Source organism: Myotis nattereri (genome assembly GCF_964212035.1).
Source record: "Myotis nattereri genome assembly, chromosome: 1".
NCBI lineage: Eukaryota > Metazoa > Chordata > Mammalia > Chiroptera > Vespertilionidae > Myotis > Myotis nattereri.
The window spans coordinates 184,036,667-184,061,961 of NC_138075.1; the positions used below are offsets into that span (position 1 = coordinate 184,036,667).

The 25,295-nt window shown below is 41.7% G+C and overlaps 1 protein-coding gene across 2 annotated transcripts in view; it reads right to left on the reverse strand.

Annotated features, from left to right (window-relative positions):
- Positions 1-25,295, reverse strand: part of MTHFD2L (methylenetetrahydrofolate dehydrogenase (NADP+ dependent) 2 like) — a 110,793-nt gene that overhangs the window by 57,925 nt on the left and 27,573 nt on the right. For both annotated transcript variants that reach the window (XM_081114022.1, XM_081114021.1), the window contains exons 4-5: positions 20,554-20,706; positions 18,812-18,919 (exon numbers count right to left, since the gene is read on the reverse strand). In XM_081114022.1, coding sequence (XP_080970148.1) covers positions 18,812-18,919; positions 20,554-20,706 — 261 coding nt within the window. The remainder of the gene's footprint in view (positions 1-18,811; positions 18,920-20,553; positions 20,707-25,295) is intronic.

Genomic DNA, 25,295 nt, shown 5'->3' on the forward strand with positions numbered 1-25,295 from the left:
AGAGGCAGTGATGATGGGTCAAAGGAAGGACACCCGATATGAACATGGCTGTGTGAGACAGTATTCTCTCTTTTCCCTTTCTGCATAACATACAACAAAAATGGCATAGTCTCTATTTTTAGGAAAACTAGAAGACATACCACAGGGAGAAAGACAGCAAAGAAATGGGCAGAATAACAAGATGTTCGGCAACAACAGATCTCTGAGAATGACTGCAAAAATATACTTCCTGAAGGTGAAGAGTTCACATGGAAATGCAAATATCTGTAGCAGATAAAATAGGAAGAAAGACTGGAGAAGTCTTCTGAGACCCAGTATAGTTCAACAGTAAGGAACACAAAGACTTACACAGGGAAGGATTTCAACAGGAAGGAAGTAGTTGAATTCTGTGAAGTGAAGGAGGAATCTGAAGGCTGCCCAGTACCTCCTTTACAACTACCAGCAGAAGTATCCTGCAAATAGCAGATCCAAGACATCCACCTCTTCAATAAGTAATTTACAAAAGCATTTGACAAAGCATTGAACGCATATCATATAAAGATCAGCCCAGGGGAATTTGAATGGTGACAGAACTGTTCAAGGTTCTATTGGTAGTTATATGACTATATGCATTTGTCTAAACTCGTGGAACTGTATACCTAAAAGAGTGAATTTTACTATATGCAGTTTTCTTAAGTAAATAAAAGGATAAATTTTAAAAGTGGCAGGCCCTATATAGGCCTAACCAATGGACACAGACAACAGGGGGGGTGAGGGCATGAGTGGAGGGAATGGGGGTTAATATGGAGATAAGGACACATATGTAATAACTTAATCAATAAGGAAATTAAAAAATAAAATAAAAGTGGCAGGCCCAAGAAGAAAAGCAAAATAAATAAATAAATAAATCCAATCAGAAAGAATATATGCACCCCTATGTTCATAGCAGTATTTTTTACAATAGCTAAGATCTGGAAACAGCCCAAATGCCCACCAGTACATGATTGGATAAAAAAGCTATGGTACATTTACACCATGGACTACTATGCAGCAATAAAAAAGAAGGCTCTTTTACCCTTTGCAACAGCATGGAGGGACCTGGAGATTAATATGCTAAATGTAATAAGCCAGTCAGAGAAAGACAAATATCACATGATCTCATTTATATGTGATACCTAATGAACAAAATAAACTCACAAACAAAATAGGTCCGGAGGCATGGATGCATGGAACAGACTGAGGGAGTGGGGTATGGAAAACCAAATAACACGTGTTCCTGGTCATGAGAGCTAGCTATCCAGTGTTAAAATAAAATAAAAAATAATAATAAATAAAAATGGAGACTAACCTTGAAATTTCTCTGAGCAGGCAAAACCAGTTTAGTCATATAAGCAAAGTTTAACTTAGCTTATTTAACAAGGTTAATTTGACCTGGATCATTTCTTGCTTATGCCTCTGAAAATCATAAACAAAATTTGAACTGTTTCCCAAGGTTCATATGAGATAACCATTGACCAATTCCCTATCATTTAAAAAAAATTCTAACCCTATAACCAGTCACTGTGAAGAATAAACAGTCCCTGCTTTCTCGCTAATATAAGCTGTCTTAGAACAATATACAGTACTCCTGAGCCTCATCCATATTTTGGTTTGAGGGCTCCTAGTTTGCAAACTATCTATTTGGTGTATAAACAATAAACTTTTACTGATTACTACTTCAGTGACTGATTATGTTTTGTCTGAACTTTTGATGCCTGCTAACTATATTCTCATTTAACCTGTCTTAATTGACATAGTGAAAACTCTTGTCATTCCTATTCCCAGTCCTGGTATCCCACTACTTTTCTTCAACAAATCCTCTGGCTTGCTGCACCTAATCCATTCTATCTCCTCAGCTTTTTCCATAGGTAACCAGTACTAACAAGTTGCAACAGTTACTCCTTAGAATGGTGTGTATCTCTGACCCTCTGATGACTTTTTCCCCCTCACTTAGTTTCATGTCCTATTGCTCAGATGATAATAGCCTTGGCAAGAACCTAATATTTCTAAGCATTCCACAGACCCAGGTAAAAATTTATAAGCAGAGTCTTAAGCAACTTATTTGTTTATGCAGTTTTGCATAAGTTATAGAGATCATGGTAGCCTAGAAAACTTCAAATACCTACTGTACCTGCATCAGCAAATACAGCAAAATGGCAAACCCAGTAAGGGCTGGAATCTCATGTGTACGGTTTCTTTTGTCACTTTCTCTAGATAAGGAAAAACTAAGTCATTCCCAACACATTAACTCACTCTATGGTCTGGTTTAAAGGGAAAAAAAATCATTGAGGAAAACTCAGTACTCATCAACAAAACAGCACTCAATGAGTCTTAAAATAATACTGCACTCTCTTGACTCTGAATTCCAGTTACTGCATGCTTTCTATCTCATCTTCAGCTGCTTTTTCTGTATTAAACTGTTTAAATTTTAGATATTGTTGCAGAACACTCAGGTCTAAGCCTTCTGTCCGAGTTTTAAATGGGGTAGGCTTTACTGTCTTTATCTGGTCAAGACCTGGCTGGTTTGACTTGCTGTTTAGCAGTCTTCCAGTTGTTTTCCAAACACTTTGGCCAATTGTTTCACTTTTAACTAGTCAAATACAGTTTCAAGCTCAGTCCTTTTGAACACCTATTGTTCCTTGGAGAGAAAGAGTTTTATGGACAACTGACTGAATCCTGACCATCAGTGTCTGTAGATATTTTAAAATCTGCCCCAGTTTTGGCCAAAAATTATTGAATTGAAATTGTGGATGCATTTATTCAACAAAGAAAATATACAAATGAGCAAACATACACACACACACACACACACACACACACACACATACACTAGAGGCCCGGTACACGTGGGGTCCCTCGGCCTGGCCTGCAGGGATGAGTGGACCTCCACATTGCCACGGCCCAGCCTTACCAGCTCACCGGGCTCCAGCCTGCTGTCCACATCGATCCCACACAGCACAAAGTAGTGTGTGAAGCAGAAGGTGACCTGGGAGGAGCCCGAGTCTGGGCTGCACGCTGTGCCGCTCCTGCTCATCCTGGCCCCGCTGCACCTGCCGCAGCTGCCACTACTCAGGCATACAAAGGGAGTGTCCGCAGGAGAGGCTCACACCACTGCAGCTACTCACCAGCCGTGAGCCCGGTGTCTGGCGCCCATCTGTCAGCTGAGCAGCACTCCCGCTGTGGGAGCTGCGGCATTGAGAGTCTGCCCCCTGGTGGTCAGTGCACATCATAGCTACCAGCCGGTCATCTGGTCGCTTAGGCTTTTATAGCCTATCTAATAATCCTATCTAAAAATAGACAAACATGGTAATTGACCGTACCTTCTCTATGCCTCCCACTGGCCAATCAGCACAATAGGCAAATTAACCACCAACAAAGATGGCGGCTAATTTGTATACTGCAGGCAGGGCGGGACAGCACAAGCCGCCAGCGCACCCCCATCCACGGCAGGCCGGCCACAGAAGCCCCAGCAGCCGGCCTTGCCTTGCGGCCCAGGACCCGCCGATCCGCAGGTCCAGGGTGGCAAGGCAAGGCCCATCCCCAGAAACCCCAGCAGCCGGCTTTGCCTTGTGGCCCGGGGCCCACCCATAGACGGGTCCGGGCTGCAAGGCAAAGCCCAGCCCCAAAAGCCCCAGCTACTCTAAAAATAGAACGATCTCCTTTTGAACCAATCTGTTTAGATTCAGGATTAGTAAAACAGTATGAAACTAATGAAATACAGTGATAGGAATTAGGAAGTGCGACCCTGATGGTTCTGGGCATGTGAAGGGTGAGGGACAGAAGGGTACACACGGGTCTTCCCTTCAGTTCTGCTGGAGAGATGAGCTTCGAGGGCCCAAGCTGCTCCATGCCCAGAGGAGGTGGGTGTGGTCAGTGGCTCTATTTCAGAACTTTCTGCCAAGCAGAGACCTTACCCGACCCACAGGAACCTTTTTACTCCAGAAAACAGAAACAGCCAGTTCCCAATGGGCATGGGAAAACCAGTGTCCCTTCCTGTGCACAGCGTCCTGATGGGGTGACAGGGGAGGTGGGCGAGCGGAGCAGTGCAGAGTTGTTAGGCAGCTGGAGTGGGAGTGGTACGGCAATGAAATATCCATAGTCCTGGCTGTGCCCATAGCCTGGGCTTCTCCTCCAGGCCCTGGCTGAGGGATTAGGGCTGATTCTCTCAGGAAGGGAATATTCCATGGGTGGAAGATTTACAGGCTCAGGGTGGGCCGTGTGTTAGTTTGGGGCAAATCCCTCAGCATTCCTGCTGCCAAGCCTTCAAAGGAATGAGGCAGAGGCACCCCTCACCCCCAAGACCCCTTTGTGGACATTTTAGCATCTATGTGATTTTTAATCCCTTCAGGGAGACTTTCTATCCTGCAGTCCCATCCCACCCCACTGTTGCTGTTTGTCTGCCAGCTGGGTCGAGCATCAAAGGGAAGGGGGGCTTATACTCACTGAAAGACTACTGATCCTACCAGGAAAGCAACCTATTTACTGTACTGTTGTAAATATCATACCCTTTATATCCTGTATATTGGCTTCTTTTAAATAAAGTGAAATGTCTTAGAAAAAAAGGAAAAAAAAAGGCAAGGCAGGGCGGGACCCAGAAGACCCAGAAGCCGCCTGATATGGTAGTAACTCTATCAGTAAGCATTATGAAAGTCAGTGGCATAAATGCACCAATTAAAGGACAGATTATGAGGGTGAATCAAAAACAAAACCCACTTTAAATATAAAGACACATATAGATTAAAAGTAAATGAATTAAGCTTCAGCCTGTTTTGCTCAGTGGATAGAGCATTAGCCCGTGGACTGAAGGGTCCCAGGTTCGATTCCAGTCAAGGGCATGTACCTCAGGTGCTGGCTTGATCCCCAGTCCCTATCAGAGCATGTGCAGGAGGCAACCAATCAATGTGTCTCTCCCTTTCCCTTCACTCTCTCTAAAATTCAATGGAAAAATATCCTTGGATGAAGATTAACAAAAACAAAGTAAATGGATTAAGTAACATTAAAGAGATTAAAAGAAAAATATATTCCAAATTTTGTTAGTTGTATAATGGTTATGTTTAAATTATTAACACCTAAGAAATTGGGTGAAGGGTACATATAATATGCTGTAGTACAGGGGTCCTCAAACTTTTTAAACAGTGGGCCAGTTCACTGTCCCTCAGACCGTTGCAGGGCTGGACTATAGTTTAAAAAAAAACTATGAACAAATTCCTATGCATACTGCACATATCTTATTTTGAAGTAAAAAAACAAAACGGGAACCAATACAATATTTGTATTGCATGTGGCCCGCGGGCCATAGTTTGAGGACCCCTGCTGTAGTATTTTATAGTTTTTTTACATGTATGAGATTATTTCAAATTAAAATATTTAAAAATTAAAAATTAATAAAATATTAATTGAAATGTATCTGCATTACATGAAAAATCTAATTGCTTCTAACATAATTTATTAAATTGCGCTAAAATATACAAGGGTTCAATTAAAAAATATCTTAATTCTAAATGATATAATAGTAAATATATAATAGTGCAGTTATAAGCACTTATCTGAAAATAAAAATTTAAAGAAGTGAATTTAAAGAAGGGATTAGCCAAAGAAAATATATGCACAACCCATGGACACAGACAACAGGATGGTGATGGCCAGAGAGAAGTGGGGGGCAAGAACTGGGTAGAGGGGGCAAAAGGGGGGAAATAGGGACATCCTATATAATAATAATAATAATAATAATAATAATAATAATAATAATATAATAATAAAAGGCTAATATGCACATTGACTGAACGGCAGAATGACCAGTTGCTATGATGTGTACTGGCCACCAGGGGGCAGATGCTCAATGCAGGAGCTGCCCCCTGGTGGTCAGTGCACTTCCATATAGGGAGTTCCACTCAGCCGGAAGCTGGCTCATGGCTGGCCAGCACAGTGGTGGTGGCAGGAGCCTCTCCCACCTCCGTGGCAGCACTAAGAATGTCCAACTAACTGTTTAGACCTGATCCCTTGGGGGCCTAAGCCTTTAGTCGGACATCCCCGAGGGCTCCCTGGCTGCTAGAAGGATGTCTGACTGCAAGCTTAGGCCTGATCCCCCGGGGAGTGGGCCTAAGTCGACAGTTGGACATCCCCCAAGGGGTCCTGGACTGCAAATGGGCGCAGTCCATGCTGAGGACCTCCCCCCCGCCCCACCCAGTGCACAAATTTTTGTGCACCGGGCCTCTAGTATGTCGATAATAAAATTGTACATAGTAATAAGTGCAAAGAAAAAAAGAATGCAGAGTAAGTGAATAGAGTAATAACATGGGTGATATTTTAATAAAGTGTTCAGGGACATTTGAACAGAAATTCGAAAGAAGTGAGCAAACAAACTATGTAAATAACTTCAAAAAGAGCATCCAGGTAGAAGGAAAACCAAGTGCAAACACACTGACACACAAGCAGGTATGACATATTCTAGAAATGCAAAAGGCAGTAGTGGCTGCGGGTCAGAGATGGAGGGTGAGAGTGGTAGGAAATGAGGGAGAAGATGAAGCCCAGATTTGATCATGGAAGGGCTCTGGAATGAAACGGGAAGCTCTGGGCTCATTCCAATCTTCTGAGCACTCATCTTCAACCTTGAGAGCATTAGAATCTTCTGTTTTTAAAAAAATACTAATGTTCAAGTCCAACTTGTAAATATTATGATTTAACTGTTCTGTGTCGGGTTCAGGGAGCTATATTTTTTAAAAAGCCCCCAGATGATCCCAGTAGGGAGCAGGAGCTGAGAAACACTGGTTTAGAAGTTGGGAAAAGAAAAATGACCCAGACACAGAGAATGAGAAGAAATGTCTAGTGAAATAAGAGAAATTCATGCCAGAGTTAGCTTTAATCTGTGCTTAAACAATAAAAAAAAATAGTTCTATAAAATTTTGCCATTTAATTAAATTTTAAAGCATGTTATACATATTATTCAGTCCATTACATAGTTTCCTGATTAAAAGGACCCTCAGGAGAAATTACTCTTCGGTCTTAATATCAGAATATGTTTTATTTATCCTGAGCATGTGTTTATATTTAATCTTAAAGACACTTTATTGAGTAACTAGTTATTTTTTTTTCCTGCTAAAAAGCTCTCAGGATAAAATTACTGATCCAATCATATAGCAAGCATAATTTATATTTAATTAAATAAATTCGCCAAATATATATCCAGCACCAGTATATAAAAAGCAATGTGATTTGCACTAAGAACATATCTGTGAAGATTTAATGATATGTCCAGTTTTAGCAGTAGCCATATTCTTGGCTCCATTTCAGTCCCAGCTTTCCTTTAAATTTTTCTTCCCTATTTCTCATTGGCATTGTGTTTTAGATATTACTATGGCCCACCTTAAATACTTTTTAGAATAAGTGCACCATAGCAGCGAATATGTATTGAGTACTTACTATGTGTAAATACTAAGATCTTTAAAGATATTAGCTCATTTAATTCTCCCAAGACCCTCGTATATCCTTATCAAACAGGAAAATGCAGAAGCAGAATGTGACCTCTGTCAATGTGACGAGAGAACTTGTGCTCCTTCATACCAGGCTTTCATGCCCCAGGCGCCAATCTTCACCACTCTAGACTGCAACTGTGGTGTGAGCAACTTGGCAGTTATACATGAAAGTAGGAGTTTTAAAGTCTTATGTTTTTAGGATCATTCTCTTCGATTAATAGGAATGGAATGTATTGGTATCCAAATGAATAAATTCCCCAGGTGACCAAATGCTCATGGTACCAAATTGCCAGGTCAGGGTTGAGGGCAGTACTCATGATTATGAAACAGATTTTAGCTACAAAAAAAAAAAAAAAAAAAAAAAAAAAAAAATCAACTAAATTTTAAAGCAATCAGACCCCCCTGAAGCCTAGACAAAATGAACCAGCCAGCTCAGCCATGCGACAGGGGGCAAGTGAGAGCATGAGCCAAAGTATTGCTCTTCCTTTCCTAGTTGTTCTGACTAAAAGGTGTGTGTATGGGGTCTGTTTGTTAAAGTTTTATTTAATTCTTGCATTTATTTCCTGCTTTTCAAGATTAACTGATGAAAATAAACTCAGGAAGCCGAAGCCGGTTTGGCTCAGTGGATAGAGCGTCGGCCTGCGGACTGAGGGGTCCCGGGTTCAATTCCGGTCAGGGGCATGTACCTGGGTTGCGGGCATATCCCCAGTGGGAGATGTGCAGGAGGCAGCTGATCGATGTTTCTCTCTCATCGATGTTTCTAACTCTCTATCTCTCTCCCTTCCTCTCTGTAAAAAATCAATAAAATATATTTTAAAAAAAAAGAAAAAAGAAAATAAACTCAGGAATCTTACTAGAATGTCTGATTCTGTAAACATGCTTACAAAGTCATAGACTAAAGCTAAATACTACTAAGCATTCCCAAGGCTCTTGCATTTGAGAGAGAAAATGCACACATCTTAAAGAACTCTCTGCTGTTACTGCCCTCTCAGTTATCCTTCCTCTGGGGCATACTAGTACAAACACAGCAAATATATAACTTTGGGGAAAAAACAAATACTTCCAGGTCCAATACTAAATATTATTATTCTCTCAGAGATGCAGTCCTTCCCATATTACCATAGCAAAGCCTCTGGGAACGACCACAGCCAAGTTAAGTTTGGTTCTGTTTAATACAGATTTCTCAAACCAATTTGACAAATTCCTCTCCTCTTTTTAAAAATTAAAACCTACTTAAGATCTTGTGGTATGTTAGTGTTCTTAATAATACAACTTAGAAATAGCTGTATTAAACCTTTTATGATATCCTTGGCCTACAATTAAGGTAAATTACTCATTCATTTATTGCACAGACTTTTTAGACAGTTAGGTGCTGAAGATAAAATGGGAAGAAACACAGATCTGGTCTTCGCTCTTGTGAAATTAATTGTCCAGTGAGTGTGGTGAACATTAATCAAATAATGACACAAATAAGTGACAATTACAAACTGATAAATGTTGTAAAGAAAAGTTCTTCAGTATGGCTATAGTGGTGTGTGGGGTGGGGTGGGAGGGATGATCAGAAAAGCCTGCTAATGGAAGTTCCACCTGAGCTGAGAAATAATGGGTGAGTAGGAGGGAACAATGACTATTTGGGATGCTGAAGGATGATGTAGGTAAGAGGTTAAATCAGAACTGTGATGAGGGGAGGAGAAAATGAAAGCAATTCTGGGAAGTCCTTAGAATCTACAGAAAAATTTACACGGGGAAACAGAAAAAGACCTTAGATAAAAGAAGAGCAAAAAACTACAAGAATAATAAAACAGAAGAAACTTCAGAGATATTTATTGATCAAAGAAAATGGGGCCTACTCTATTTTTTTTAGCATTTAGTAACATAAAATAACACTGTTTGGCATTAACTAAAAATTTTAAGTCATCAGATCATCATTTATAATTATGGCATGAGTTATTTTTTTTGTAGAGAGTACATATTTTTCTTCTAGATTTTAGATATTTTTAATAACTACAAGTAGGAGATTTTTTATTTTTGCTTGTGAGGTAAGAAATGAAAATTAGTAACAGAAGGTAAATAATAAAAATACAACAGTAACAGAAGGTAGACAAAAAAAGGGGGCTAACCTTCATATATAACTATAATTAGAAATTGTTCATCCCTTCCTTCAACTAAGCTTTTTATTATAGAAAACTAGAGGCCTGGTGCATGAAAATTTGTGCACTGGAGGGGGGAATCCCTCATCCTGTCATGCCCCCTCTCACAGTCCAGGAGCCCTCAGGGGATGTCCTACTGATGGCTCAGGCCCACTCCTCTGTGGGAGGTGACTGGGCTGATCAGGGGAAGGTGCCACCTTCATCACCCCACTGCTGCTGCCACTGCAGTCCGCAGTGGCTGCTAGGCCTGAGCCCTGGGCCTCACAGCCGCCGGGGCTCACGGCTGCCTGAGCCCATAGCTGCCTGAGCCCACAGCTTCCTGAGCCCACGGCTTCCATGAGCCCCGGGCCTCACAGCTGCCTGAGTCCACAGCTGCCTGAGCCCAGGCCTCACAGCCACTGTGGCTTTGTCCAGATGGATGTCCAGAAGATGTCCATCCTAATTAGCATATTACCCTTTTATTAGTATAGATTCTACTCCTTTGCAGCACTTTGCACAATTACAATGATTAATCATTCATAGCTACTTGTTTAATGGCTGTCTTTCCTAATAGATTATAAGCCTAAGAGGACAGGGCAATATTTGACTTAGTCACCATAATATGCCCTGTGCTTAGTCACCAAGAAATCAGTCCATCTGTAAGAATACAGCATTATATGTCAGCAGCTCGAAGGAAAACAAGTTAGTCTAAACAAAATGATAGACTCTAGATGTTTTACTGGAAAACACTGTGACCTCTTTCAATGAATGCCGTCAGCAACCACTTGCCCTCCCTTCCCAGTGTCCTGACATCTCCTCTCCCATTCCTGATGGTGATGAGGCACCCTCCACCCCTGTGAGCTGACTCTTGGGGAAAGGGAATTTTAAGTAATGCTTCTACATAAATGCCTATAATTTTATAATATTAAGAAATTTGTGTGTGGTAAGTACCTAGCTTCTCTCCCTCCTTGCTTCTATACAGGAATTTTTTTTCAATAAATGACATTATTTTATTTTAAAACCCTTGCCTGTGGCCATATTTTCTATAATGCTGGTACAGTAGTTGGCACATAGGAGGCACTAAATAAAATTTTATTAACTGACTAGTTATATTATAACATACCAAGTCCTGTGCTAAATTTCAGAGATACAAAAAAAGAATTGAGAATTTCACATTTCCCATGTGTGTAAGAAAGGGGAACAGATAGATAACAATATACAACAGGTCTAGTATTGTGTCTACAGCATAGACAATGTGCAAAACTTAGAAGATTTGGGCCACATGTTGAAAGATGGTGAGACGTGAGAAGAAAGCTGGTGCGTAATGGGAATTGGCATGCAATGGAGTGTGCAGTAGCAAAGAGGCATGGAAGAGATAATGTGTTTGGGAAACAATGTGTAGTTCTTTGGGGCTTCTGCATAAGGTACCAGAGAGAAAATAACAAGAGGAATGGCTGAAAAGGTAGGTTGGAGCAGACCACAATAGCCTTATGAGTGGTGCCTCCAACAATTAGGCATACAGATTTTAGAAAAAGGATGGTTTGTGCTGGTAATATAATAAATGCCTCTGAGGCCATGGCAAAAAAGAAAATGAAAGGGAAAGAGAAAGATTTGGACTTCACTCTACATTTTAAATAATGTTTAATGCTAGTTTCAACAGTGTAATAATCTCCATTGTTTGAAGTGAGAATACATTTTTTCCAAGTATTGTGTTTTTCACATCCTATCTGGCTGAATTCTGGAGATGTTGAAATGGGACAGTACTCTTACTGTGCAGCTCAGAAAAGGAGACTTGAACAAGTATTTGTATTTTTCTATTGCTTTCCAGTAGGCAAACTCAAAGCTACAATTCAGTAAAGTCTAATCAACATAGAAGCATCACAAAACATAATATCCTAGTATCTCATCATGAGAATTTCTAACTTAGCATCATAGAATGCGGGAGAGCAGAGAAAAATGCCTGCCAACCTCCCTGCCCCAGTTTGACAATGGTTCATTCCACAGAGGCAGCATCCCACTCCACTGCCAAGGCTAAGAGTCTCAGTAGTGATCGCTCTGCATGACCTCTGCATTTCTAGGTGATCCTATTTGGCTCCTCTCTTTGAAACCCTAGAGTGCCCGGCCTCACCTGGCACTGAACGGATCTTAATCACACTTACAACACACAGCATGTGGCACTGCCTTGAACATCCACCCCTGTCTTGCTACCTGAAGGCACCTCCTGTAGGTTGGAGATAATGCTCTTGGCTGGCAAAACTGTTCATTTTCCCATCTGGAGCCAATTTTCAAAAAGAAAAGGCATTCTACTAGCAAAATATCTTGAGGTTTTCCATTGGCACAGGGTGCTCCTTGAATAAAAAGTACCTGATATACAGAAAGTTGCAACCGAAGGGCAGCTTGAGTGCAAAAGCTGAACAACAGTGCAGAAGCAGTGTCTGAAAAAACAGTGTCCAAAGATGAACCCTGAAAATGCTGACTACCAAGTCCAGGAAACATCACAGAGAATAAGCACCAAGTGCATGCTGCCTGAATGAAACCAATAACACCCCTGGGTCCATAGAACTGTAAGCAACAGCAATTGGTTGCTGGCCCTTTTAAAATGCTCCTTTAAAAAGTCCCAGCATCAATGCCACTCAAATGATACCACAACCTTTTAGTTAAAGGACGCACATATAACCCTCGTTGTGGCCATGCCATTTAGGGATCTATTTAGATGAGATGTCCTATATAAAAACATAAACATATGCAGGAAGAAACTTGCTAATTCTCTAAAAGAATTTGAAATAAAATCATATTCTGTATCCATTTGGTGACAGAATCATAATGTTTTGGTCATTATGGCTCTTTGTTATCTGAAGGGCAAAAAAACTGTTTTAGAGAAATTGCAGAACTCTCTCACTTCCTCACAGTAAAGTTAAAAATAAAGACTATGCTAAAGCCAATGGTATTTTGTTTTCATACTGAAAGGAGGTTACTCCATACAAAGAAGTTAAAAGAATATACCGTGGGATGGAGAAACTAAGATGGCGGCATAGATAAACACCGGGAAATAGTCGCCTCCCACAACAATTGAAAATTAGCCCAAAGGACGGAGCAAACATCGTCCAAAACAACAGGAAGGCTGGCTGAGTGTAATTTCTACAACTAGAAGAAAAGAAAAGCACGCTGAGAGCCAGAGGAGCTGCGGAGGCTGAGTGCAGAGGTACGCGGCGGCTCCCGCGCGGAAAGGGGGTGGCACCTGAGGACGCGGCTGTCTTTTTGAATCACAAGCTCCCGACTGCTCTGAACTCCGGTTCTGGGAAGTCTCTGGGGACTTAGGACTCATACGGGCAGAGGCTGCTCTCTCAGGCAGCAGCGGGCGAACTTGGGGGGCCGCTTTCCCTCAGAGGTGCTTGCAGCCGTTACCGGGACACTGAGACGCGCGACTCCGGGCGCGGAGAATCAGCCATAGCTTCTTTCTACGCCTTTTGACTCCCTGAGGCCCCGCCCCACCCGGGCTGCGGCAGAGGCTTTTGCATGTGAATGCCCCAGAACTTTGCAACCTGATAATTACCTAACTGCAGCCTGGCCAGCCAGACCCGGAACTTCCAAGAGAAGGCCCAAGGCCCCCGCAGCGGCTTGCATTGCTTCACAGCTGAGCCTCTTCATAGTTCCTGCTGTGTGGCCTCAGGCAGGGGCTGAATTAGCACCTCCTTAGATCCAGGAGCCACTGTACCCAGTGGTCAGAGGGGGACCATTCTCCCACTTCAGACACAGCTGCTTCCCACAGCCAATTGGCCTGGAGGTCAATTCCTCCCAGTGATCCTACAACAAGCGAGGCACCAAGAGTGCACCAAGAGTGTCCACCTCGGGTAACTGGGGAGGCTGAGCCACTGGGCCCTACAGGACACCTGGCGCGCAGGCCACTCTATCAACACAGGGAAGCAGCCAAAATGTGGAGACAAAGAAACAGGTCACAATTGGCAGAAACGGAGGAGGCCAGACGACTGGATATAGAGTTCAAGGCCACGTTTATAAGGTTTTTCAAGAATTTTATGGAAACCGCCGATAAATTTAATGAATCCCTCAAGGAGTATGGTGAGACCATGGAGGTCATGAAAAAGGACCAATTAGAAATTATGCATACACTGACTGAAATAAAGAATACTTTACAGAGCTCCAACAGCAGACAAGAGGATCCCAAGAATCAAGTCAAAGATTTGAAATGCAAAGAAACAAAAAATACCCAACCGAAAAAGAAAAAAGAAAAGAGATTCAAAAAATATGAAGATAGTGTAAGGAACCTCTGGGACAACTTCAAGCGTACCAACATCAGAATTATAGGGGTACCAGAAGGAGAGAGAGGGCAAGATATTGAAAACCTTTTTGAAGAAATAATGACAGAAAACTTCCCCCACCTGGTGAAAGAAATGGACTTACAAGTCCAGGAAGCGCAGAGAACCCCAAACAAAAGGAATCCAAAGAGGACCACACCAAGACACATCATAATTAAAATGCCAAGAGCAAAAGATAAAGAGAGAATCTTAAAAGCAGCAAGAGAAAGACAGTCAGTTACCTACAAGGGAGTACCCATCCGACTGTCAGCTGATTTCTCAACAGAAACCATGCAGGCCAGAAGAGAGTGGCAAGAAATATTCAAAGAGATGAATAGCAAGAACCTGCAACCAAGATTACTTTATCCAGCAAAGCTATCATTCAGAATGGAAGATCAGATAAAGAGCTTCACGGATAAGAATAAGCTAAAGGAGTTCATCACCACCAAACCAGCATTATATGAAAAGCTGAAAGGTATTCTTTAAGAAGAGGAAGAAGAAAAAGGAACTCTTACCATTTGCCACAGCATGGATGGAACTGGAGAGCGGATAAATACCACAAGATCTCACTTATTTGTGGAATATAATGAACAACATAAACTGATGAACAAGGACTGATCCAGAGACGGAGAGGCATTGATTGGACTATCGGGCCTTGGAGGGAAGGTAGGGGAGGGTGGGGGCAAGGGGGAAAGATCAACCAAAGGACTTATATGCAAGCATATAGGCCTAACCAATGGACACGGACAACGGGGGGGTGAGGGGGTGAGCGGGGAGAGGGGGGGTAGAGGGTACACATATGTAATATCTTAATCAATAAAAAATATTAAAAAAAAAATAAAAAAAAAATAAAAAAAAAAAAAAGAATATACCGTGGTCACAATGGTACTCAAACATCCTAATAAGGAACAGGGCTCATGAGAAGAAACTCTCCATCCTCAGTCTCTTTATGTTCCCCAATTAACCAGACTCTTCCCTAAGCAACTGGAATGTTCGCTTATGGATGCCAAATTTCATTTTGTGCCACTGAATATAATTTAAATCATCCATACTTATATAACATGCCCACCACCACCCTCAAGACTATAAGCTCTTGGAGGACAGGAACTATTTCTCATCTACTCTCTATAAACTGCATAGTGGCTCCAATGCCATATTGTCTGCAAAGGCTTCTGTGGTGATGTATGCTCAGCAGAAGGAATTCACCTTTAATACCCTGCTGCATCAAGTACCAGCACTACCCATTTATTTCACAATTTTAGCACATGCTTAGTCCTCTACATATTTCAAGCCCTTGATAAATTAAAAGCAGCGATTTCTCACAAAACAGCAGGAACCCATGTCCTAAATAATCAAGAACTAAAAACTAGCCCCGAGTAGACACATATTATATCAAGCTAAATTGCAGTATGGCCATTTTTCTAGTGCAATTATCTATGGCTTTAATATACAATGAGTCATTAGGGTCCTGAATTTCTTCTGGCAAATAAGTACAGTGTGAGTGTCATGAGAACAAGTTCTATAGATCTGAATTGGCCAAGTTAATCCTCCTGCATTATTGCTATTAGCCAACAATGCACACGTAGTTATTACATATAATTACTGCTCCAACAGACACGGGCATTTGAAATATTACTTTCCCACAGACTCCAAATCTTCAGTAAGCAGCTCTCAAAAATTCAGTATATTAATCATGTATGTCAGCACACTCCTGTTAAATATGCATGCGCTTAAACACCACTCATGTTACAAATTGTCCAACATAATTTTTAATATAATTTATTACCCTTTAGATACTGTAATTATAACGGCACCTAGGTGCCACTATAATAAATGCAAATTCAATCAACTGGTTTGTAAGTAACCACTATTATATAACTAATTCCACTTTAATTCAATTTTTAACAGGCGTTCAAGTGAGAATATTTCATAACACAAAGTATAAAATGTTTATAAACTTACTATGTTTTATGACATAGGAGTGTCTAATTTAAAATTAAATGAATAAAAGGTAAATTGATTTTCTTAGACAAATAATTAAAAATTAAAATATATAAAGAAATTAGCATACAATATATTGATATCTATAAGAAAAAGTATACAAAGTATGGTTTGTAGTATAATGATGTCATATTTCTAATAAAATACTTTATATGCTTTATAAATTCCCATTCTACATTTATGAAATTATTATAACAAAGACTAGATTTGACCTAAAATAAAGCAAACCTAAAACTTGACAGAGAAAAAATATTTTCAAATGAAGGTGAAAAATACATTATTAATCTTGGATCATGTTACTCTAAATTTTATGATTAGTATGGCCACAGATCATTAAATTGAGCATAATAATGGGAATAATCATAATAGCCACAGTTCATTTATACCAAGGGTTTATTTAACTCACTGTGTCAGGTACTGTAATTAGTGCTTTGCTGTCATATCTTATTTAATTTTCACAATAATCCAATGAAGGATATATTAATATTATACACATTTTACAGATGAGGAAGTAGAGGCTTACACAGATTAAATGACTTGTCCAAGGACACAGGGCTTGGCAGGAGAAGGGTCTGACTCCAAGTCTATCCTCCAAAACACACAGTCAGTACTCAGCTCCCAGCTCTCCCCTACCAGAGTGACCTTGGGTAAGTCACCTGAAGTCTCTAAAGCTCATTTCCTGTAGCTGCAAAATGCAAATTATATTAATATACTAGAGGCCCAGTACACAAAAATTTGTGCACTCGGGGGGGGGGGGGGGTCCCTCAGCCCAGCCTGTGTCCTCTCACAGTCTGGGACCCCTCGGGCGATATCCACCCACTGACTTAGGCCCACTTCTCAGGGGATCGGGCCTAAGCTGGCAGTCAGACATCCCTCTGGCAGCCCAGAAGCCCTCGGGGGATGTCCACTTGCCAGCGGGGAGCAGGCCTAAGCTGCAGTCGGACATCCTTAGTGCTGCTGAGGAGGCGGCAGAGGCTCCCACCACCACCGCTATGCTGGCAGCCATCAGCCTGGCTTGTGGCTGAGCATAGCCTCCCCTGTGGGAGCACACTGACCACTAGGGGGCAGCTCCTGCATTGAGCGTCTGCCCCCTGGTGGTCAGTGTGTGTCATAGTGACCAGTCATTCCCAGTCGTTCTGCTGTTAGGGTCAATTTGCAAATTATCCTTTTATTATATAGGATAGAGGCCTGGTGCATGGGTGGGGGCCAGCTGGTTTACCCTGAAGGGTGCCCTGGATCAGGGTGGGGGTCCCGCTGGGGTGCCTGGCCAGCCTGGGTGAGGGGCTGATGGCTGTTTGCAGGCTGGTCAAGCCCCCCAGTGGGGACCCTCACCCCATGGTGGTGTGGCCAGCCTGGGTGAGGGGCTGATGGCTATTTTCAGGCTGGCCACAGCCCCTTCAGGGTGGGAGGGTCCTGCTGGTGTGCCTGGCCAGCCTGGGTGAGGGGCTGATGGCTGTTCTCAGGCTGGCCACACCCGCGGGCTAGAAGCAGGTATCTGGGATTTATTTAACTTCTATAATTGAAACTTTTTAGCCTTGGTCTGGCTCAAAGCCTGGGTTGCCAAGGCCCTCCTTGAGCAGAGGCCACCACCAGCTGGAATAGGTACCTGGGATTTATTTATCTTCTATAATTGAAACTCTGTAGCCTTGAGCGGAGCTCAGGGCCGGCCAGGGCAGGTGGGAAGCTTGGCTTCCTCCATCACCGGGGGCAACCCAAGCCTCTGCTCACTCCAGCTCTGTGGCTGTCGCCATCTTTGCGCCAGAGTGAGGGAGTGATGGTTAATTTGCATATTGCTCTTTTATTAGATAGGATGCCAGAATTGTTGAGAACTAATTAAGATAGTTTATGAGAAGGTTCTGTGCAAGTCTAAGCTATGTTAGCTATGTAATTGTTATGTTACTGATGAGATCAAATGAAATGTTGAAAATGAAAAAACTGCTTATTAGCTCTTGGGCAGGATTTTCCAACAATAATAGTATACCTAGGTGAACTTTCCTGGTTGTTTTACCGTGTTTAATGTAGAAACTATCACATAAAGGCAACTCTGAATCGATATTTTATTATACTGAAAAAGATAGATAAGCCCCAATAGATTAAGTTAGAAGTGAATAGCAAAACTAAAATGTAACTTTGTAGACAATTATCATGAAAATTGTTCATTCCACAAGATTTGGCCTTTCTTATTGAAGAGCTTTCTGCTTTTCAAAACTAAGGCTTTTTAAAGTTACCTGGAGTCACTCTCAGGCTCTAATTTACTGTGATCCACATACACATTTTGCTTTGTGGCAATATTTAAATCCTTAGAACCAGGAAGAAAAAGCAATATTTTAAAGTCTTTATCATTCACCATTTTAGATAAGTAATGTATTATCATTGGGCTTACTTTTTCAGAGGGCTTTGTAGTTTAAAAAATTATTTCATATGCATTATGTCAATCCAGATCCTAAAACAAGTATTTGAAAATTTGAGATCAGGAAACTGAAATTCTCTAAAATTAATAATAAGAAATCTATATATCTATGCATTGCTGTTGTGCATGTGTGTATGTGTGTGTGAGAGAGAGAAAGAGAGCATACAGATGTCCATCATGAGATTTTATGTAGCTACTGGCTTCCCACTTTTCTTAATATCCACATTGTTAATGATCTGAAGAAAGTATATATAGCCAAAAGAAAAAATAGAAACAAAGAGGCCACATATTTCCAGTAATTCCTTTCCTCACTTTCAATGTGCTCATGTCATTAGATGAGGAATAAAGGACACCTTCATTTGCAAAACCTACAAATACACTAAGTCACAATTTCAAGTATCTAGCTTTTATTAATTTAAGAAGTAAAAAAGTTGTAAAGGTATATAAAATCTCAAAGGTCCCACCTACCTCCTGGTCGTTCATGTTCTCCATCAGTGTGTAGAAGCATGGCAATGGGCATCCCTACATTCTTGGATCTTCCAGCCACAACCACATTTTTCCCAAATGTTTCAATTCCTTAAAACACAGAGTTTGATTTAAATAATCAACAAGAAGCAAATACACATTTGAACAGCCAACTGAAACATTCTTTAACATTTTCTAATTAAATTTGGATTATTGTATGGCTTGTCTATAATGTGTCCACATTCATTATTTATAAATATTTATTTTATAACTCTTGGATTTGTCACTTCCTCTCTGATTATGTCCTCATGAAAAAGAAATCACAAATATTTTCAAGTTGCCATTAAATTGCTTTTTAAATACTAAGGTTTACATGAAGAGTTAGAAGTACTGAGACTTAAATATATTAACTGCTAATTACAAAGTAAAGTACAACAATGTCAAGTTTCATTGGCAATAACACTTTGAGCACAACTGGAACAAAATAAAGTGGGGGCAGTATTTTCCACAAAGCTCATGCACTTTACTTCACAGGAGAGCAGCACTAAACTTAGGGACTTAAGAGGTATGAAAGATAAAACTTGCAGATTTAACATTATTTACCACTTTAGGGCATAGTTTCTCATAAGTAAAATGAAGAAGTTAGAATTAAGGGTGTTGTTTTTTCTCAAATACTAACATTATCAGAGTATAATTCTAGGATTTGCTTTCCTTTGTAAATTTTCTCTTTCGTTTGGAAAACAGTAGATTAGAAAGGAGATGCTGTCAGAAATGGAAGTGACAGTGGTGGAGCTCTCACAGGTGTACAGAGATGTTTGCCTCTACACTGATTGACACCATATTGCCTGAGGGCAGTGGTCAGCAAATTCATTAGTCAACAGAGCCAAATATCAACAGTACAATGATTGAAATTTCTTTTGAGAGCCAAATTTTTTAAACTTAAACTATATAGGTAGGTACATTGTTATTAACTTAATTAGGGTACTCCTAAGGCTTAGGAAGAGCAACACTCAAGGGGCCAAAGAGCCGCATGTGGCTCGTGTGCCACAGTTTGCCAACCACGGCCTTAGAGGTCAGTTAATGTAGGGCAGCGGTTCTCAACCTGTGGGTCGCGACCCCTTTGGGGGTCGAACGACCCTTTCACAGGGGTCGCCTAAGACCATCAGAAAACACATAAATAATTACATATTGTTTTTGTGATTAATCACTATGCTTTATGTTCAATTTGTAACAATGAAAATACATCCTGCATATCAGATATTTACATTACGATTCATAACAGTAGCAAAATTACAGTTATGAAGTAGCAACGAAAATAATTTTATGGTTGGGGGTCACCACAACATGAAGAACTGTATTAAAGGGTCACGGCATTAGGAAGGTTGAGAACCACTCATGTAGGGGTCAATTTACAAATGGCATTTAGAGCACAATTCAAGGGTAAATGTTTGTAATAAAAACCTAGGTCATTACAGATGATTCAAATATATTCAGCACATTCTGTTTTTAAAGGTAAGGAAAAATATAATACATTGTTTTTAGATTAAAAGTAGGGAGGCAAACCTACTATTAAAAAATTCGCGGTTACCTGTAAGCCCAGTATATCTTATTTTGGATTATTCCTTGCCTTACAGAACTTTATATCTTTCTACAGAATCAGTGGGATTGAAGGGGTTCCATCAAGGCAATGCACGAGTTCTCGGTTTGGCTCTTAGCACCCACGTCCTGTAGCACAAATTACCAACCTGTTCTTTTGATTATTTCCCAAACAGCACTGGCAGTGGCAGGTATGAGAGAATGCTGATCAAGGCACAGTCTTCCAATATTGATAATATGAAATCCATCTACATCTTTTTCAGGGGCAATTCCATTGCATACTGTTCGCTCATCCACATGGTCTGAAAAGTAAATAAAATTGGTCTAATTTTACAATTGTTTTTTTATTTGGAGGTATGGAACATGAAATGTGAGGACCTATAACCAGATCACTTATAAATCATTATTCTTTTCTTTTTCTTAACACAAAAATAGTAAGACAAAATGCTCTTGACCAATGGCTGCATTTAACTGCTGTAAGAGAAGAGACAAGTACAGGGCCAGAGTGGCTGGCCTAGTGTAGGGAAAAGTCTATAAAATAAAACAATACCAATGAGATCTGGGGACACCCAGATGATAAGTCTTTGCCTCAATAAGCTTGCATATTTAAATTTATGTTTTACTATATTTTCACAAATAGGCTTTCATTAAATATTTCTATCATTACAGATGAAAAGGGCTTGGTTAGTGTTAAAAATAGTCATTAGTGCCAAGCTTCATCCCAAATGACATAAAAAAGAAAATATTAAACACACATGCACATGCCATTTCCCTGAAGCACTAGCACATTGAAATCCAAAATATCATGGTTTCCTATATGAAAGAAAAAGAACATAATTTAGGTAATGGATGAACTCCTCAAATGAGATATGAGGTCAAATTAATGCTTCGATTCATTGATATATTGCTACTTATTCGCTTATCAAAAATTGAAATACTTTTTCTCCTCTGCTCTCCCACAGAGCTGCTATAAAAAGTTCTCAGTACATTAGTTCATTTCATTGATCACATTAGCTATTTAATTGTATCTCTCACTCATGAGTGTGAGTGTTTTAGGGCACAACCTTGTCATATTAAACTGATCCACCCATTGCCTTTTCCATCTTAGCTGATGACAGTTCCACCTTTTGTACAACTTAACGAAAAAACCTGGCGTCATTCTGAACACCTCCCTTTCTTTCATATCCAGTATCCAATAAACTGGAAAATCTGTTGGCTCTTCCTTCGTAACATACTGAGCATGTCACTGCTCTCACTGTGTCCATTGATACTGCTTTGGTTTGAGAGGCCATTATCTCTCCTGTGAATTCTAGTAACAGCCTCCTAATTAATTCCCTGTTTCTATTCTTGCATCCATACAATCTATTCACAAAATAGCAGACGTTATAGTTTTGAAAGGCATGTCAGCTCACACCACTCTCCTCAAAACCCTGCCCTTTTTACTGTTCCTCTAACAGGGATGGGAAACCTTTATTCTGCCAGGGGCCATTTGAATATTTATAACATCATTCATAGGCCATACAAAATTATCATCTTAAAAATTAGCCTGTTATATTTGGTTAAACATTTAATTAACTCATCCTCAATGCCTAGGCAGGGTGAGACCAAATGATTTCGAGGGCCTTATGTGGCCCGCAGGTTGGACGTTCCTCACCCCTGATCTAACATATCAGGTTTTTCCCACCTCGATTAGCTCTCCTCTGTCTGCCTGAATCCTTTAAAAAAATAAAAATAAAAACTGTCACTTTGGTTAATTTCTCACTTCTTCCAAATCTTCGCTTAAATTCCACATTCCTTATAAAAGCTATTCTGACCACATTATTTAAAAACATAAGTTCCATGTTTGATAATGTTGAAGTCATTTACACTGGACCAAACTTCTCACAAAGAAATAATTGTAAACATTAGAAAAATTATATTAAAAAGCAACTATCTGAAAACACTGGAGAGTCACTAGAAGTAGACAGATTTGGAAGAGAGTGGACATCTGAAAGAAAAAAAAAATGTACTGAAAGAGTTTCCCATTTTGGAGGCTTTTCCAGATCAGCTAGAATTTGGGTAGAAATGTGCAGTCTTACTTGCATAAGGAATCCAAGGACACAGTTTGGGGCTACTATGTCAGTTAGAAATTGAAGGGATATCACCCAGGAAAGAAGAGAGCGACACAGGGGAGATTCAAATTGTCTAAAAACTCTGCCCGAATATCTGACTGACCCCTGGACAACACGCCTGGGAGGCAAACTGCAAGAAGCCCACCTATGAATAAGAGAACTAAACAGACCTCAGTTATGGCCCACCAAAAGAAAAGAAAAGCTTGAAGTCCCCAATATGATAGACATTTACAAAAAGTTTACAGCTAACATTATCCTATCTAATAAAAGAGAAACATGGTAATTGGCGTACGACCACTACCCTTCCCATTGGCTAATCAGTGAGATATGCAAATTAACTTCCAGCCAAGATGGTGGCCGGCAGCCAGGCAGCTTGAAACTAACATGAGGCTTGCTTGCTTCAGTGACGGAGAATTCCAACGTTCCCGCCTGCCGCTGTAGGCCTCTGAGCTGCAACTCTAAGCAACTATGTAACAAATATAGAAGCTAAATAAAACCCCAGAAACCAGCTTTAGTCCGCCAGGCTTCAGCCAGCAGGATCACAACATTGTAAGCAAAGGCCAGAAACCTACTTTCAGCAGCAGAGGCCTAAGAGCTGGAGCCAAGCCTCAAAGCTAAAGCTGGCACAGAATAAAAAGAAAAAAAAAAAGAAAAAAAGGTGCGGTTGGGAGCTTCAGTTACCCCCAGCCTGAAAACAGCCCTCAGCCCCTCACCCAGACTGGCCAGGCACCCCAGTGGGGACCCCCACCCTGAAGGGTGTGTGACCAGCTGCAAACAGCCATCATCCCCTCACCCAGGCTGGCCAGGCACCCCAGTGGGGACCCCCACCCTGATCCAGGACACCCTTCAGGGCTAACCAGCTGGCCCCCACCCATGTACCAGGCTTCTACCCTATATAGTAAAAGGGTAATATGCCTCCCAGCACCGGGATCAGCGGAGCCGTGAGGCCTCCCGGCACCGGGATCAGCGTGACAGGGGGCAGCGCCCAAACCCCCTGATCGCCCTGCGGCTCTGTGTGTGACAGGGGGCAGGGCCACAACCTCCCTATCCACCCTGCTCTGTTCATGACAGGGGAAGGCGCCCCAACCCCCTGATCAGCCCTGCTCTGGGCCTGATAGGGGGGAGCTCCCCAAACCCCTGATCGCCCTGCGGCTCTGTGTGTGACAGGGTGCGGCGCCCCAACCCCCCAACCCCCACGGGCCCTGCTCTGTGTGTGACGGGGTAGAGCCATAACCTCCCCATCAGCCCTGCCCTGAGTGTGAGCATGGCGGCGCCCCAACCCCCTGATCGGCCCTGCTCTGTGGGTGATAGAGGGTGGCGCCCCAACCCCCTGATTGGCCCTGCTCTGTGAGTGACAGGGGGCAGTGCCCCAACCCCCTGATTGGCCCTGCTCTGTGCGTGACAGGGGTGGCGCTGCAACCTCCCCATCGACCCTGCCTTGAGTGTGACAGGAGGCAGTGCCCCAACCCCCCAATCGGCCCTACCCTGAGCGTGACTGAGGGTGGCATTGCAACCTCCCAATCTGCCCTGCTCTGTGCATGACAGGAGGCATTGCCCCAACTCCCCAATTGGCCCTGCTCTGAGCCCGACCAGGGGCTGCACCTAGGGATTGGGCCTGCCCTCTGCCACCTGGGAGCAGGCCTAAGCCAGCAGGTCGTTATGTCCCGAGGGGTCCCAGACTGCGAGAGGGCACAGGCCGGGCTGAGGGACCCCCCCCCCCCCCCGAGTGCACAAATTTTTGTGCACCGGGCCTCTAGTATTTAATAAAATACTGAATCTTTTCCCCAAGATTGGAAGTAAGTAAGGGTACCCACTCCCACCATTTCTGTTCAATGTTTTATTGGAGATCCTAGGTGGTGATTAGATAAGGAGGCGGGGGAAGGCCTAAAGATCGGAAATGAAGAAGTAAAACCCTAGTCACAGATGGCATGGTTGTTTATGCACAATATCCTAAATATCCTATATTATGAAAGGCTAATATGCAAATCGAGCAAACGGTGGAATGACTGGTCGCTATGACACACACTGACCACCAGGGGACAGATGCTCAATGCAGGAGCTGCCCCTGTTGGTCAGTTCGCTCCCACAGGTGAAGTGCCGCTCAGCCAGAAGCCAGGCTCACGGCTGGTGAGCACAGCGGCAGTGGAGGGAGACTCTCCTGCCTCCGTGGCAGCACTAAGGATGTCCAACTGCCGGCTTAGGCCCTCTCCCTATGAAGAGCAGGCCTAAGCCATCAGTCAAATATCCCCTGAGGGCTACTAGTTTGCAGAAGGGCACAGGCTGGGCTGAGGGATCCCCCAAGTGCACAAATTTTGTACACTGGGCCTCTAGTTTACAAATCTATAATAATAAAAGCATAATATGCTAATTAGACTGAATGGCCAAACAGCAGAATGACCATCCAGACGACCTTCCAGACAACCTTCCGGACGAAGCTGGGGCTGCAAGGGCTGAGCCCCTTGCATGAATTTCATGCATCAGGCCTCTAGTAAAAAATAAAAGAATAAAATGAATTTAACAAGATCACAGAATACAAAGTCAACATACAAATAAATCAATTGTATTTTTTATACAAACAGCAACTACTAGAAAATTAAATTCTAAAAATTCTATTTATAATAGTGTTCAAATCATAAAACACGTAGAAGTAAATTTTAAAGTATGGAAGATAACTTCTATAATGAAAACTACAACATCACAGGATGTCACTTCTTCCAAATCGATCTTTAGATTCAATGTAATCTCTATCATAATCCTATGAGGGTTTTTTGGTAGAAGCT